Source organism: Sceloporus undulatus, chromosome 2, assembly GCF_019175285.1.
Source record: "Sceloporus undulatus isolate JIND9_A2432 ecotype Alabama chromosome 2, SceUnd_v1.1, whole genome shotgun sequence".
NCBI classification, from domain to species: Eukaryota; Metazoa; Chordata; class Lepidosauria; order Squamata; family Phrynosomatidae; genus Sceloporus; species Sceloporus undulatus.
The window spans coordinates 252,958,484-252,972,391 of record NC_056523.1 but is presented as its reverse complement, the minus strand read 5'-3'; the positions used below and the strand labels follow the sequence as shown (position 1 = coordinate 252,972,391).

General features: G+C 39.3%; 1 protein-coding gene across 1 annotated transcript in view; it reads right to left on the bottom strand.

Annotated features, from left to right (window-relative positions):
* The window catches only part of ERCC6L2 (ERCC excision repair 6 like 2), a 75,427-nt gene extending 63,276 nt beyond the window's left edge, over positions 1-12,151 (bottom strand). The window contains 3 exon segments of the mRNA XM_042447765.1: positions 3,374-3,493; positions 8,951-9,375; positions 12,059-12,151. Of these exon segments, the coding sequence (XP_042303699.1) occupies positions 3,374-3,493; positions 8,951-9,375; positions 12,059-12,077 (564 nt within the window). The 5' untranslated portion in view covers positions 12,078-12,151.
* Between the last annotated feature and the right edge of the window lie 1,757 nt (positions 12,152-13,908).

The following is a 13,908-nucleotide window of genomic DNA, read 5'->3' as shown; positions in this document are numbered from 1 at the left end:
TTGAATGCAGCGTATACACAATTCACATATGGTTTTTATTACCTCACATATAATTGGGTCAGCAACTTGTGCAAATTGTAGAAATTATCCCTTGCTGTATAGTAGATCTTCTTCAGTAGTACTTGAAACAATCCATGGCAACAATAATCAATTTAAATCTAATCCCAGTTTCCTTTTAGAAATGCAGAAAGGGACAAACATCCTTTAAAAGCACAGGACCCCGCTGGTGGTATTACCACCTGTCCCTGTGCAATTCAAAGAATAGCTTGGCAATACACACAACAGCAAAATAAAATTCAGCATGTAAAATAGTTACATGTTGCACTACTGAACCACATTCACTCAAACAAAGAAGTAATCATATTGGCCACAAAAGAAATACTTGGGTTTGTTTGTTTGTTTGCTTGCTTGCTTGTTTGCTTCCTTTTTAACAGACACTGTCAGCCATCTTGAATCTGTTGCAGAGACTATACTCCTCCTGGGAGAAAAGAGGTCCGTTTTGAAATTTTTACATTTTTTATATCACATTCTTCAAGATGGTATCATCTTGAGAATGACTAGTTGAAATATTTTTCCTGCTATGAAAAACTGACAGCTAAAATAAGAATTCTCACCGATTCTGAATTCCTGCTTTCCAAAGTGCATCAGTAAGAGAACACATTTCTCTTAATGTTTCTGCAACTACATCCTGAAACACTTGTACTTTGATCATGCTATTCTAGACTTGTGAGCTTGTTTCAAATGCAGAATTTCTGCACAGAACATTCTGTAGCAAAATTATTTATAAAGCACACAATCCATTTAGTACAATTAACTAAAAAGTCAGTACCTACTTGCATTATAAGCATAGTGCAACCTTGCTTGTTCCAGAAAAGTAAAGTCCAACTAACAATTAACTGGTTCAGGTTTATAAGAAAATAGGAAAAGTACTCTTTGGCCAAACCTAAATACTTGTGAGACTACTACCCACACTGATGATTCTGCATATGGGACGTTTCAAGTGAAAATGTGCTTAGATGAAGCAGATAATGAGATGCACTAAACAAAAACAAGAAGCAAACACCAGTGCTTATATTCTCCTGTGTTGTGCTAAACCTTCAAAATAATGAAATGTCTTGCATATAATCCCAATTTCCAGACACTGAATGCTCAAAGGATTTGTTCCTGGGGCAATTTTGGCTAACTACTTACATAATTAATCACTTTAAATTAATTATTGTGTAAGATTTTATAGACCTCATTCCAAAGAAGCAAGAATGAAATTGCTCTTTGTAGAGAGAAAAATAACTCTGCCAAGTTTCCTATGATTATTTTTATTAGCAACTGCACTGTGTTTCAGGTCACATTTAATTTTCATTCAGACCCCAAATTTCTGTATTACATGGCAAGAATTTCCAGGGAAACATAAAGCATTTAATAGAGGAGTACAGATCAATTTCAGGACTGCCTTTATACTTGCTTGTCAAAGCTTTCTAATTGTGCAGTGTTATCTACAGCTACTCAGAATAGTGTTCCTCTGTGTTAAATGGGTTTTATCTCCAATAGGATTGTGCCTTAAATATAACTTTAAGCTGTTTCTGAAATGCTACTAAAATAATATTTTGACCAGAGCAATGGATTATAACAGAAACTGCTGTAACAATGCCATCAGTTGGAACAGATAATAGTGCCAATCCATTATTGCAATACTCAGCAAAAACAGAAGAGATGCTGACAAAAGTGGCCTCAGAACAGAGATTGGCAGCTCCTAATTTGAGTGGGATTGGGGGGGAAGGGTAACCTAACACTGCCATTTCAGAGTGAGGAATCCCTCTTCCTCAAACTACACACTGACACTGACAACAGAATATTTTGGGCAAGACTGTGTTATACCCGGCAGACTAGACCAAGAATCTTGGATATGGGAAATTTATGATGAAGTAATTAACTATTCAAAAATGCTATGAACATAAGGCATCTTTCTGCATTCACATAAAATGATCTTCTCCAAAATGGTGTCCTCTGGATATATAGGATTACCATTTCCTACCAAAGACAATGCTAACTGGGGGTAATGGAAGAGGTAGTCAAGAGGAGCATGCCAAGTTGGAAGGCAGATATAACTTATCCTATACAAAGCTCACATTTCAAGAAAGTGCTTTCAGACACAAATTATTTTTAAGACTAGTTGCCACCCACAGTTGCCAGGTGAAGGATTTCAAAGGCATCAACAATGAGATACAATGAGACAATAAAGCATCCCACTTTCAGGCTTGGATGGCATGCACAAAAGTTTTCTACGCATACAAAATAATTAGTTTCTGCACAAACTTCACATTTTGGGGTGTAAATTTATTTTTTGAAAAAGGGCTAAAGTGTAAAGTTGAAAGCTGAACTGAAGCAATAAAAAAACAGTTTTACACAGATGTAACAGATTACACAGGTGTAACAATGTTGACCAAAATTACACAGATTTGGTTCAGGGTTTTAATCAGGAATGGGTAACATGTGACAAGTGAGTCACAAGCAGTCCCCACTCATTTTCAGCTGCTTCCAAGACTCTCACCACTGGAAAAATGTTGAATGTAAAACATTGATTAATGTAAAGAAAAAAATTAAGATGTAATTCATATACACCAATTAATGTAAAAAATGTAAAATTGTTAATTTTTGACATCTTTATACAGCTTGGGTATATGAAGTCCTATATTGATTGGTTTCAGACTCTTCAAAATACTATCTTACCCAATATGAAACAGCCTGAGTTTTAAGATCCTCATTGTTGTGTGCCTTCAAATCATTTCCAACTTATGGTGACCCTAAGGTATATTTTATTTTAACTCATATTGTGAACTGCCTTGGCTCTCACACTGAGAGAAAGTCAGCATATAAATTAAATTTAAATAAAACAATTAATCGATCATTGTGCCCTTTCAAAATAAGACATCATCTCATTAGTCAAAGGTGCTCCAAGATCCCTTTGCATACTGATCCAGAATAACACGGTTGTGTCTTTGAATCCTGTATTTTAGCAGCTTCATAGCAACCAGCAACCTCATTAAATTATCTGAAGCTTGTCCAGAATGCTTAGCCTTTAATATGTGCACAGAAGACAAGCAAAATGTTTTATTGTCCCCTAAACCATTCCTCCACATAAGTTACAGAAAAGGTCAGCCGGTGCACAAGAGCTCTAACAGAAACTCACTGACCACAGAAGGTACCCAAAAACTTTTGTGGCTCAAACTATTTAATTATCAAGGTGGTCCAAGCTGGGGGGAGGGGGGACTCATCCTGAAACAGCAGAATAAATTCCCCTCCTTCCCTGCACTTGGACCACACATCATACAGCATTTTCAAATGGTTGTGATTTAACATGCTTAAATTCAAATCTTACTTTCTTCAGAACAGATGACATTTCATTTTTCATTGTTCTTAACAAAAATTCTGGCATATTATTTTCAATATCGGCACGTGTCCCCTTTTTGTTCAGCACTGCAGCCAGGAATGAAATAACCTAGGGAGGAAAAAAAATAGCATGAATGATTTAAAAAAGGGGGAAGTGGTAGCCAGAGAAAGTCAGCACAAGATTTGGTCTGGGAACTCTGAATTCATACTACGATACCTACTGCTAATGCTCATATTTTCAGTATCTGCACAGTTACTTTGCCCCAGGACTCTAGATACAAGCTTTCACCAGAAACTGCACATCTACTGTTGCAACTGGCAATATAAGGACATAGCATACCACACAGCTAAGCAAGGGATGATACAGTGTGGCTGAACATGCCTTGATGTATAAAACACTCCAACACTCATGGCCACAGACTATCTCCTACTCCTTCAATGAGAGGCAATGCGTACTTAGAAAACAAAGCCTTCTTAAGCAAGTAGCAGAAATGGGAGCTTTGGTGGTCAGAACCAGAAATGCAGGTAAGTTCCATCTAAGTGCTGGTAAAGGCAATGGGGAATACAAACACCTCTGTTGCAATATCCCATTTCCTTTACTGGTATTCCTGCCCAAAAAAACTGGTTTTTTTTGGAGAGGGAGGGGGAAAGAAAGTAAAGAGGAGAAGGGATGTGGAGAAAGGGAGGCTGGCGAAAACTTTTTGTGAGTGAAAAGGAAAAAGAGAAAGAGGGGGAAAAAACCAAACCCTGAACGTGGCTCCTGCATCCAGCCTAGTTTCCTTTTTTGAAACAGAAAAGGAGTGGCTGGCAGCTGCATATTGCGGTCGTTTGAAGAAGAAGGGGGGATAAGAAGAAGAAGAAGAAGGGGGGATTAGAAGTCACTGTGACGTCTAATCGTTTAAGCGCTTGATTGACAGCTTTAAAAAAACAGTTCCAGAAAGACAATGGGAACAGGGAACCAAAAAAAAAAAAAAAAAACCGCATCAAAATACAATGGAGAAATATCAATGGGAACAAGAACATGGGTCAAGAAAACCCGAGTCCATTTGCTCCCTTTGGACCTGATTCGAATACGACTCAGAAACTTGATCCGATACAGACTCACAGTGATATATGTTGTTTTATATGCCCAGTGGGAATGGGGTCAATGAGGACTATCTCTGACAAGCAGGAGTTTAGGGTTCCAGTTCCTGTGTACTGTCAGGAGAGTGGAGTTGCCCATCACTGATTTTGAAGCTTATACTTCCGCTACTCTTCAAGCACAAGTCATCTACAAAGGCAACCAAGATACTTTCAGGATAAAAAAAAGTCCAAAGCAGTGGAGAACAGAAGGGAGGTGATGGCAATGATTATTTATCTAGATGTTTCATTTCAGATTTTATCCTGAAAGTGTCTTGGTTGCCTTGTAGATGACTTGTGCTTGAAGAATAGAGGAAGTATAAGCTTCAAAATCAGTATGGGCGACCCCTTCCCTCATCCCATCCTTGGCCAAAAGAGCCCAAAGCCATGGAGAAGCCCAGTTGGGAGGCAGTGTGCAGCAAGCTAGTTGCAAGCTTACTACAGGCACTGTCACCTGTCTGTTCTTCTCCGCTGCCTTGATTAATTTTGGCTGAGAGAGCCAAGGCCATGGAAAAGCCCAAATGGGAAGCAACATGGTGAGCTGGTTGCAAGCTCACCACTGCCGCCGCCACCTAACCATTCTTCTCCACTGAGAGAGCCCAAGGTGATGGAGAAGCCCAAATGGGAAGCAGCTGCCACAGCCAGAGGAGCCAAGGATGGGATGCGGGAAGAGGCTGCCTACCCCACCAGTGGCTGCAGAGGGGGGCAGCTTCGGTGAGACGGGGACTGAGGTGAAGTGGTCAAGAAAGGTAGTGGAGAGTGCATGTTCCTCCCTGCCTGCTGCTGCTTCTGTTTCCATTTCCCCCTCTCCTCCTGATCTCTCCATGTTTTCTCCCTTGGAGGGACTGCTTGGGGGTGACAGCATGAGTTTACAGCACTGGGATGACACCATCCCTAGTGACGCCAACTGTAGTGATGCTACTAGATACTGAAACCTACCCATACCAGGCAGTTTTCCAGACTGGATTTTACTGTGATTATTTAAGTACAAGTGATGGTGCTCTCCATTTGCTATAGGATTAAAAGCCAATATTAAATTAATCCAGTTCATAAAATAGCTGTATCTTCAACCAGATATTTAATATTCAACTAGATGACCAATTAAACATTAAAAAAAAAAAGAATTGCCACAGTAAACAGTGTAGATACACACCCTCTTCCAATGAAATTCAAACTGTTCTGTAAATAACATGGTAGTAATGGAATTCTGATCTTCTCACCATGAGCCCCAGCCCAGGACAGTATCACAAAAAAGGCAAACAACACAAGAAAAACTAGGAAGGGAAATAAAAGTTACAAAATGAAACTGCAGAGTAAAATCAGTCTGAATTACTGCTCAAATTACAGTTTAAACCTTGGATTTCTCACAGAGCAGAGTGATATTTCAACTTTGGAATGAATGGCCATTCTAAGAAAACAATGTTACAGGCGTCCTTCTTCCTGCTGACAAGAGAGCATTTTTACAAGGTATCTTTCCTCACATACTGTCATTTGGCAATGTGTGTTATACACTAATGTCTGGGAAATAGTGTAATAAAATTTCCCAACAGCCAAGACAAAAAAAGCAAATGGAAATCAGTTTTGTTTCTAAAAGGACACAGAGACTGGGTAGTATTTCCTTGTATTTCTTCATTTGTTATTACATTAAACAAAATAAAAGACCTTGGAGTTTCTAATGTTCCTTTTTTGGATTCTGGGAGTCGTCATCCAAAAAAGTAACTTTTCAAAACTCTGCTTCAATCTCAGCAGTTATCTGCTGTAAGTTTAGGAAATACCATAAACTGGATGGCAAAAATCAACCCAACTTTCTTAATATTACCAATTGCTTATCTACTTGTTGGCATATTCTAAAAGCTGAAATATCTGATGATTTAAGTTTCTAGACTTCACCACTGAGAAGAGAAAATAGGAAAAATATGTGACTGCATTGTTGTTGTTTGTTCAGTTTAATTTTTATACCCTGCACTTATCTTAATCATCAAAATGATTATTAGAAAACCAAAACCAAAGATAAACTTGTAAGATGTTAAGGAGGAGTGTAATCAAGTCCCCTCCGCCCCACTAGAAATCTGTGGTTTTCTAACACAGTAAGACTATTTTCCTTTCCTTTCCTGGACCGTGCCCTTCAACTAGCAGAAGAGATGAGATGACAACCTATGCATCCAGCTCTTTCAGCTTCCCACCCAGAGCCTCATAATCCCTTCTGTTATTCTGAAGGCTGTGCCTTGCAGTATCATTGGTTCCCACATGGACCAAAAGGAAGGGGTAATGGTCAGTAGGCTTGACAAGTCTTGTCAGCCTGTCTGTCAGATCACTGATCTTGGGCCCAGGCAGACTACACACCTACCGAGACATCTTGTCAGGTTCACAAACCACTACTTCTGAACCCCTCAGCAAGGAGTCCTCCACCACCACTCCACCACCACCACACACCTCCTCCGAGGCTTAGCAGCGACTATTCCCTGTGGTGATACTCTCAGGCTGTCCTGCTGCTCTGCCTCATCATCCCTGATAAGGGAGAGACCTTGAAATCGATTCTGTAGCTGCAAGCCCCCAGAACAATCCCTGGTTTCCCTACTTCTGTGTGTGACATTCCTCCATCTACCTCAGTTGCATGTTAAGTGACCTCCTCCTCCCCAGCAACTTCCTCTGTGTGTTTCCCATCCAAGACCATCCAGTCTGTTCTGTCCAGGAAAGCCTCTTGCTCCCTCAGATACTAAAGGGTAGATATCTGGGCCTCCAGCTGCTGGACTTTCTCTTCCAAGTGGGCTACCAATTTGCACTTGGTGCAGATGAAATTCCCCACATCCCTAGCCAAGAAGATAAACATCCCACAAGTGCTGCAGGTGACTTGAGCAGATCCTTCAGTGTCCATACTGAGAAGTCTTAAGGAGGAAACAAGACTGTGGGCTTCCCCCTCAACTATGGGCTTCCCCTGTTAAATACCAGCATAATAGACCCCTGTTGGCTTGGCCTTTGTCCCCAAGCTCTGTTAGCAAGCTCAATCAACTGGGCCTATAGTTATCTATTATTATTATTATTGTTATTAACTTTATTTATAAAGCACCGTAAATCTACATGGCACTGTACAAAACCAAGTAAAGAGCGCTCCTGGCTATTAGATCCTTGCAGAGGCAAGACTCTGACTCACTTCCTGTGAACAAAAGTCCCCACAAGTCCCTTAAAGAAACCCCATATTAAGGACTGCTCTCAATCAGGTGAAACCATTCCTCCACACATTCCTTCCATTTGCTACTACACAAAATTTGAATGTTAAATGAACTCCAGCACCTTTTATGAGATCAGTAAAGCATTAATTAAATATTTTCCGTAACAACTCAGTGACAAATACAGATAAAAAGAACCCTTAAAACTATTATTTAGTGTTACATAAATGTAAAGACAATGATATTTGGATTCACACAAGCTTTTCATCTCATTTCCACATAGCAATTCTTTATCTATCTGTTTGAGGGAAACGATAATTTCCCATTTGTTTGCACTGTCAAAACACAAAGATTATTCACCTTAACTTAGGAAAGAAATAAGAAAGAGTGGAAACAAAACATGTCAAGGATCCATTTTCTACATGGCCATTGTTTTCCAAGGCAGGTATAAACCTTGGTTCCTGGTTTGGGCCACACAGAAATCTGCTTTGCATAAGAAGAAAAAAGCCAAGAATCGTCACATGCAAGGGTAAGAGACAAGCATGTTAGAGCTCCAAACCATGTGTAATCATTATGTCTGAACAACCCCATTGGTCTTCCCATATTAGTTATAAAAGAGAAGGAATAAAAGATTGAACTACAGCATTGGAACATTAATAAACATGAAGTTGTAACACTCAAAGGGTACCTAAATCACTAGGCATGACCCACTGACTAGAGGGCATAAGGATAGGGTGAAGGCGCCCTTCTGAAGGCAGGACAAGACATACAGTACTGACTTTCCACACTGGTAGAAAGTGGATTGAAATCTACAGCTGGTGGCATTTCTATGGGCAGCAACTGCACTTTGGCTACCAAACAAGACATTCCAGGCTGGGCCAATAGAGGGAGAGAAGATCTGAAAGCCCCTTTGTTTACTGGAGTCTTTCAGCTTTTCATCCCTAAAACAAACTGAAGCAAGAATAACTAATCCGTCCCATGGAACCAATGGCGGTGAGCAGCATAAAACAGAAATGTAGAAACATGCAGAACAGGGATAAGACTAGGTTAGGACTAGGAAACACAGGTTCTATCTTGATCAGAACAACCTGACAAGGCTTCAAAAGTGCCCATGAATCTGTGATTAGGCATGCCTCTTCCCACCTCAACGTATTTCACTGTAAATTGTTTTTAAAAAATCACTTTTCTTCAGTATAAAATTCAAGTAATTTTTTCCTTTGATCTAAAAATCAAGACATTTTTAGCTTTACAGTATTTTTAAAAAAGGAAGGGAAAACTACCTGTATTGTCTTTCCAAGTCCCATGTCATCTCCAAGAATACATCCACGTTTACAAACATAGTGACCATGTAAGAACTGGGCCCCTTCCCTTTGATAATCACGTAGGTATCTATTAATTGTAGAAGGGATCTGAGGCCCATCCTTGAACAATTCAAAGGCAACTGCAGAGGATGGAAGTCTTCTGTCAGGAAAATAGGGTTTCTCTAAATCTTCATCATCAAATATTAAGTTCTTTTTTGTATCTTTGCTAGTTTTGATCCTACAAAGTTTTGCTACAAGTACTTTCCTTTCTTGAGATGTGTCAAAAGAAACAATCGCAAAAAAATTCCCATTCTTGTCTGTCTCAAAGGATGATATTGTACCATCATAAAGCTTTCCATTTTCAGAAAAAGGAGCAAGGCACTTATCTCCAACATGCCACTGGTCTGTAAAGAGCACATACAAAGAAAATAACAATTCAGACAATCAAAATCAATGTAATGAAGTTCATTTAACTCTGTTCAATGTGGTGGGGAATGCTTGCTTAACAGAATACAAGGACATAAGATCTGTTTTTTAAAAGCACCTGTGTTGCATAAGAACACCTTTCTTATCTCCTTCCCTCATCCACACTAAGGAGAGTGCAAGGTGAAAAGTAAATAACAACAACAATTTAAAAATCTAGAGTTTGTCATTTTGAAAAGGGTTTCTTTCCTGTTTTGTGGGAAACTTCAGACTTTTTCAGCATGGACTACACAGGATATAACATTTATAAAACATTCCCCCATATATAATTTTAATACATATCATTAGCACAAATTGAAGACAATGTTTACAAGCAAATATTAAAAAGAGGTCTGAGCATTCATTTTTATAGCATTAACCGTATTTCAAAATACTGTTAAAATTAATTTAAAACAAGCTGATGTAGAGAGTGGATTATAATGACAAAATACACTTTTTTGTTAATTTTCAGAAACATCAGCTCTCAGTTTAAAAGGGTTTTTTTAAAATTAGTTCCAGTACTGATATCCAAAAAACTGGGATAACACTGAAAATCTTTGATTTAATTACTCCTATGGAAGCTTTTTCAGGTATTTAAATGTGAAAAGAGCTATATTAAAATAAGACTAGTAAGTAATAATACAACACCAATGTAAGAGCTTTTCATTGGGTTTTTTTGTGGGTTTTTTGGGCTATGCAGCCATGTTCTAGATTCCTGACATTTTGCCAGCATCTGTGGCTGGCATCTTCAGAGAAGAGCTTTTCACACTAACAATAGTTGTCAAGGGTAGAAAGTTATCTTTCTCAGAATCATACGGAAGCTTATTATGGTAAAACATGGCTCTTCAGATGTTGCTGGACCACAACTCCTATCAGTCCTGGTTATTTAGGCTATTGTTGATGGGGTGGCACTCCAACCACATCTGGAGGGATACAATGTCCCCATCCCTGTAGTAACTAGGCAAACATAATATCCTCCCCATATATTCTTTTATCCATCAAACAAGAAAAGTCCTATTTCGTTGTTTAGGAAGCATGTGCAGCTCAGAGGCAAGAAGAGGAATGTGCTTATCCAGCACCACTCCACTGTTGCTTTCTCCATGCAAAAAAGCCAATTAACACACACAGAGAGACACACACACAGACACACACACACAGAGAGAGAGACACACACACAGAGGGTCCAGGGCTTTTTCTGGTTGCAAAAACAGCCTTGGGAGCGACATGTGGCCACATATGGCCACAGTTTGCTCACTCCTAGTCTATAACAGGGACTATAGGGTTCTCAGACATTTTGAAATCCAGCTTCTATTAATCTTGGCTATGCTGCTTGGGACTGTTAGGAGTTGCAGCCCAACAAAATCTGGAGGCTCACAAATTCTCCAATCGCTTTAAAGACAGCATGGGATTTATTTTGGCTCTGCACCGGCTCAGAACACAGGGTTAATACTGTACTTAATCTCATGGACTGTTCAGATGAAACACTCAGAGCTGGGGACCAGACCACACATTCTGAGGGGCAGGCCTGGTCTTATTAACCATATATTTTTAGTCTTCCATCAGAGCCAGCCTAAATCTGTGCAACTCATTTGATATCACAGTGAAGGAATCTCAAAACCATGATATAAACTGAGTTGGGAAGGCTCAAATGGCATTCCCTGAATCTGAACCTGTAATATACTGTATTAAGATGAAATCAAGCATTACATTTTCCACTAAAGGATAGCATTACAGTCGGACCAAATGTAACCTGAATTTCATTAAATAAAACTATTTTTGAGTGACTAAAACAAATGAAGAGCCTGAAACTATGTGGGTTTTGTAACTCAAAACTATGTAATGTTGGTTATGGTCTAGAAAGCACTATACAGCTCAGGTCCAAGGTATGTGAAAGGCAACACATGAGTCTGTCCATGTCTTGAGATCGTCTGGGAAGGCCCTTCTCTCTGTCTCATCAACCTCACAGATATTTCTGGTGAGAAGACAGGAGAATGCCTTCTCAGTATTTTCTCCTAGACTTTGGGACACCCTCACTGCTATCTTTCTGTACTTGAGGACTGCTTGCTAAAGGGAAAAGATCTTTCTGTAATGTTCTATACTGTCTATATTTGTTGTTTTTCTTTTTTATGGTCATTCTTTTAACTGCTTTTTAAAATATGACTAGTTTAATTATATTTTTTAACTTTTGTATGTTGTGATTTTTTGTGTGGTATCTATTTTAATTTTTACAAGCTGCCTTGAGTCCAAGATTGGGGAAATTGTAGGATATAAATATGGCAATAATAATAATAACTGTGGTGTCTATTCAGATGTGAAATCTATTCAGCAGCTAAATTCAGAGAGTCTTATACCAAGATAAATGGATGTATATTCCAACCTAAGGCAATCTTTAACAAGGTTTAATGCTACTTAATTAAGTGAGTTTTACTACCTAGTAAAGATACTTATTATCAGACTACATGTCTGTTATTTTATTCACACTTACCTGGAAAAATTTCCCTTACATTAAGTGCTGCTTACTTGTGAGTAAAGGCATAGACCATTGATTTGGAAACAAGTATAAATTAGCACAAAAAGACAGGGCCCAATATTGTTTTCTTCTTTAAAGTCAAATAAATAACTCACCTGTCAAATTATCACACATTCCTACTTAAGCATATAAATGTGGATGCCCAAACACCAATACAACTGGAAAAGGAAAGCACAGAAAAATAGCTGTATTGACAATCTGTTAGGCAAGTATCATCAACTGTACATATATATGTTTTTATCTCACTGAATGAAATGGCCCAGACAAACCAAAGCAAAGCAAACTTTAAAAATAGAACCCTCAAAATATAAAACAGATATTAAGACTGCATCCACACTACAGAAATAATCCAGTTTGACACCACCTTAACTACCATTGTTCAATGTCATGGAATTCTGGGAACTGTAATTTGTTGTGGCACCAGAGCTTGCTGACAGAGAAGGCTAAATCAATGTCTAGTTGTTGCTATGTTTCTGACTTACGGTGACCCTAAGACAAACCTATTGTGGGGTTTTACTGGCAAGATTTGTTCAGAGGTTTGCCACTGCCTTCCCCTGAGGCTAAGAGCATGTGACTTGCCCAGCATCACCCAGTGGGTTTCATGGCCGACTGGGAATAGAACTCTGGTCTCCAAAGTTGTAATCCAACATTCAAACCATTATGCCATGCTGACTCTCCTCACAAAATCACAATTCCCCGAATTCCATAGCACTGAGGCATGGCAGTTAAAGTGATGTCAAACTGCATTGTTTCTACAGTGCGGATGCAGCCTAAGTCTGTTCACTAAAAAAAAATAACAAACAGAAATCCCAAATAACATCCCAGCATGGAGACAGGGGGAGTACTCCATGCCTCTTGTCACTGAAAGCCAAAAAACTATCTTAATTTTAATAAAACTGGGCACAGGGTTGCATGCATCCAGGATAAACAATATAAAGTCATTGCAAACTGTCCATGCTAGAACCTTTGTGTCACTCACCTAGCTGTAGCCACATCAGTAGTGCCAGTGCCATCTGCAACAACAGTATGGATGGCATCTCATTGGCACCACAACTACTTATGCAACTCTTGAGAGCTGTTATACTCACACAGTATCCCATAGGTAAGCTGGAAGAAGATCCTAACAGGCACAGCTAAACAATATCAGAGCACACAATTGCATATAAAGTGTACACCACAAGATTTTCTTTATTCCCCTATATCTTGCAAACAAGCTTGTAAAATGTGGGCTAGACAAAGTAACTGTTAAATGGATCTGTAACTGGTTAACCGGCCGAACCCAAAGGGTGCTCAACAATGGCTCTTTTTCAGCCTGGAGAGAAGTGACCAGTGGGGTCCCACAGGGCTCTGTCCTGGGCCCAGTGCTATTCTTTATCAATGACCTGGATGACAGAATTGGGAGCATACTTATCAAATTTGCAGATGACACCAAATTAGGAGGAATAGCTAATACCCCAGAGGACAGGATCAAGATTCAAAATGACCTGAATAGACTAGAAAGCTGGGCCAAAGCTAACAAAATGAACTTCAACACGGAGAAATGTAAGGTATTGCACTTAGGGCGGAAAAATGAAATACACAGATATAGAATGGGAGACACATGGCTGAATGAAAGTACATGTGAAAGGGATCTAGGAGTCCAAGTAGACGATAAGTTGAACATGAGTCAACAGTGCAATGCAGCAGCTAAAAAGGCCAATGCAATTTTAGGCTGCATCAATAAAAGTATAGTGTCTAGATCAAGAGAAGTAATTGTGCCATTGTACTCTGCTTTGGTCAGGCCCCACCTGGAATATTGTGTCCAGTTCTGGGCACCACAATTCAAAAAGGACATTGAGAAACTGGAGCGTGTCCAGAGGAGGGCGACTAAAATGGTGAAAGGTCTGGAAACCTTGCCCTATGAGGAACGACTTAGGGAGCTGGGGATGTTTAGCCTGGAGAAAAG